The 2,500-nt window shown below is 38.6% G+C and overlaps 1 protein-coding gene across 6 annotated transcripts in view; it reads right to left on the reverse strand.

Annotated features, from left to right (window-relative positions):
- Window positions 1–2,500, reverse strand: part of LOC127354208 (circadian locomoter output cycles protein kaput) — a 17,759-nt gene that overhangs the window by 9,852 nt on the left and 5,407 nt on the right. For all 6 annotated transcript variants that reach the window (XM_051383965.1, XM_051383968.1, XM_051383967.1 and 3 more), the window contains exons 7-12: window positions 1,968–2,059; window positions 1,575–1,664; window positions 1,247–1,367; window positions 509–622; window positions 260–378; window positions 75–157 (exon numbers count right to left, since the gene is read on the reverse strand). In XM_051383965.1, coding sequence (XP_051239925.1) covers window positions 75–157; window positions 260–378; window positions 509–622; window positions 1,247–1,367; window positions 1,575–1,664; window positions 1,968–2,059 — 619 coding nt within the window. The remainder of the gene's footprint in view (window positions 1–74; window positions 158–259; window positions 379–508; window positions 623–1,246; window positions 1,368–1,574; window positions 1,665–1,967; window positions 2,060–2,500) is intronic.

Below are 2,500 nucleotides of genomic sequence, written 5' to 3' on the forward strand. Positions count from 1 at the left end.
TGACCACCCTACAAGCTCTGACAGTGTATACTGGCAGCGTAAGGAGGAATTAACAATTAGGTTTGTGTGTTTACCTGTGGTCTAAAAAGAGGAACTTCCATTCTAGACTGTGCCTAGAAGTGAATTCTTCATTTGGCTCCTCCACTGTACACATCTCCTGTGAATATAAAAACAAAAACAACAGAAGAGAGAAGTGGTATTAGATAAAATTAGTAATAATTGACTCCGCAGGATTTTGTGTGTTAGTGTCTGAAAATACCTTAATAAATTGTGGTTTGGCCAGTCGAACAGTGGCTACAAAGCACACCTGGTCGTCGAACGCAGGCTGTAGTGACCGCTGTAACACTCCTGCTAGCCCGTTCCTCGTCATGTTGGGAACTACACAACACAGAGAATTGAAAAGGTGGTTTACTCTGAGTCAAAGAATATACAGTGTGGTTCTGTGTGGCTCCTTGTGTGACTGATGACACTGAAATATATGTGCATTGTCCAATTTTCAGTGACATACCATTGTTGAGTGACTTGAAGTTGCCAATGAATTTAACATATTCGTAGACAGGGGGTTCTTTGGGGTCAATGGCCCCTCGCAGCATATGGCAGCAGAACTCCATGTGGTTCTTAGCTGGAAAGAAAAAGAAAAATACAAGTTAGATCAAATGTCAAAAATACAGTTGTTGTGGCATCCAGTAAAAACACTGTTCATGTTTCACAAAAGATAATAATGTCCAACCATGATGCAAAAAATAAGCCAGTATATTTAGACTTCTTTGCTGCTGCACTAAGAATTATCTCTGGCCTTTTGTTTAGCTATTCTAGTCTGAGACAATGGCTCAGGGCTATGATTATTTTGTATCCACCAAATTGGTTCCCAGCTGACAAAAGATGAACAGGGTAGGATTTATACTAAGCTAACAAACTAGCCAAAAAGCTATGAAAACTTTACACTATCTTTGAAATTTAAGATTAAATTTGTAATATATACCTAACACGTTTAATTACACTCAATTGGATAAACATGGGGTTCTAGCTTGCGACAAAAACAAAATAAGACATTTTCAATATGAAGGCTCAAGCACACATTTATATAATTTTAAAAAATATCAGATAACAGCTGTAAGCTGTGCATCTTAAAGTACAGAAGTAAATGTTAAACTGAGTGATATTGCTATTTATCCACACAACACATTACTACTGATTGTTGAATAAGCATAACATATGTTGTAATATGACTTGAGGTGTTACTGACTCTTTAGGTAATCGGTGCTAAGGCTCTCTGGGTCGGTGGGGTGCGTTGACAGAGCCTTATATACATCGGAGTGTTCCCCAACTGGCAGGAAGTTTAACAGGTTCTGGTCCACCAAGTCCGTCTGGTGGAGCACACACATACGTGCATGAGAACACACACACACACACAAATCAGATGAATGGCCAAACCCTTTTTTCTGTACACAAAGGTCATCCTGACATGTTTAATCTAAACCACAGACACACACAAAAATCCTGCTAAAGCTTGTTCTACAATACAATGGATGACTAATACATACGAGGCAGAAGACGGAAACAGTGTTACTCACCGGGAGGTGTTCTAGTAGTGAGGTGACACTCTCAGAGACGTAGAGGATGTTCCCATCAGTCATTATTGCTATAAAGAACCCATCCAGAGCCTGATAATGCAAGACAAGATGCAGAGAACATCCCTAAATGTTGGTCTAAAGCACTGGAAGGAAAAGGCTGTCATCAATTTGTCTTTAGTTAAGAAAGCAAAACAATGAGTCAAATCTCTTAAAATGATACAGCCACTGTTTTATTTTTAGAAATAAAATTCTAATTAGATTTGTTGAGGTGAATTAGAATTAATCTTGACTCTGGTCATGAAAAACCTACCACAAAGTAAAATAACAGTGGATATAACACCTCTGTTGTCACCTAACAGACAGGATTACAATACAAAATGTGAGATTTCTGACCTCCAGCATGAGCTGGGTGAACTCCTCATTGCTAAGAAATGGAGGTTTCCAGTCCTGCCTGATCTCGCTCGACTCCGACTGGGCTGCGATCTCTGATGGATGAAACACAAAGCTAATTTTATTTTTAAGATGAATATCAAGTATTTTTCAGGAAAATGTCAAGTAAGGAAAACGCAATGAGGAGACAGGACATAAAAAGAGACATTGCAGAGACAAAGCAGACAACAACACGGTACAAAAATGTATCGATAGTACAAGGCTCAGAGGGAAAACAAGGCAGTTAAACAGAACACTTGATAACACAGTGCACCAGTGAAGTGGCAGCGATAGTTAATTATCATGCACGGCACTGATAAGAGATTAAATAGAATAACCCATGTGTAGTAATGAAATTCCAGTATTGAAATGGTAGTAAACTGAGATTAGGAGGGGAAAGACAGTAAAGGAAATAGGTGTAAAGTAGCTCAATCACAGAATTTAAGGGTGTAATAATCATTAATCATAATACATTACACACAGCCAAAAGGTTAGGT

The sequence above is a fragment of the Dicentrarchus labrax genome, unplaced genomic scaffold (assembly GCF_905237075.1).
Source record: "Dicentrarchus labrax unplaced genomic scaffold, dlabrax2021, whole genome shotgun sequence".
Lineage (NCBI taxonomy): Eukaryota > Metazoa > Chordata > Actinopteri > Moronidae > Dicentrarchus > Dicentrarchus labrax.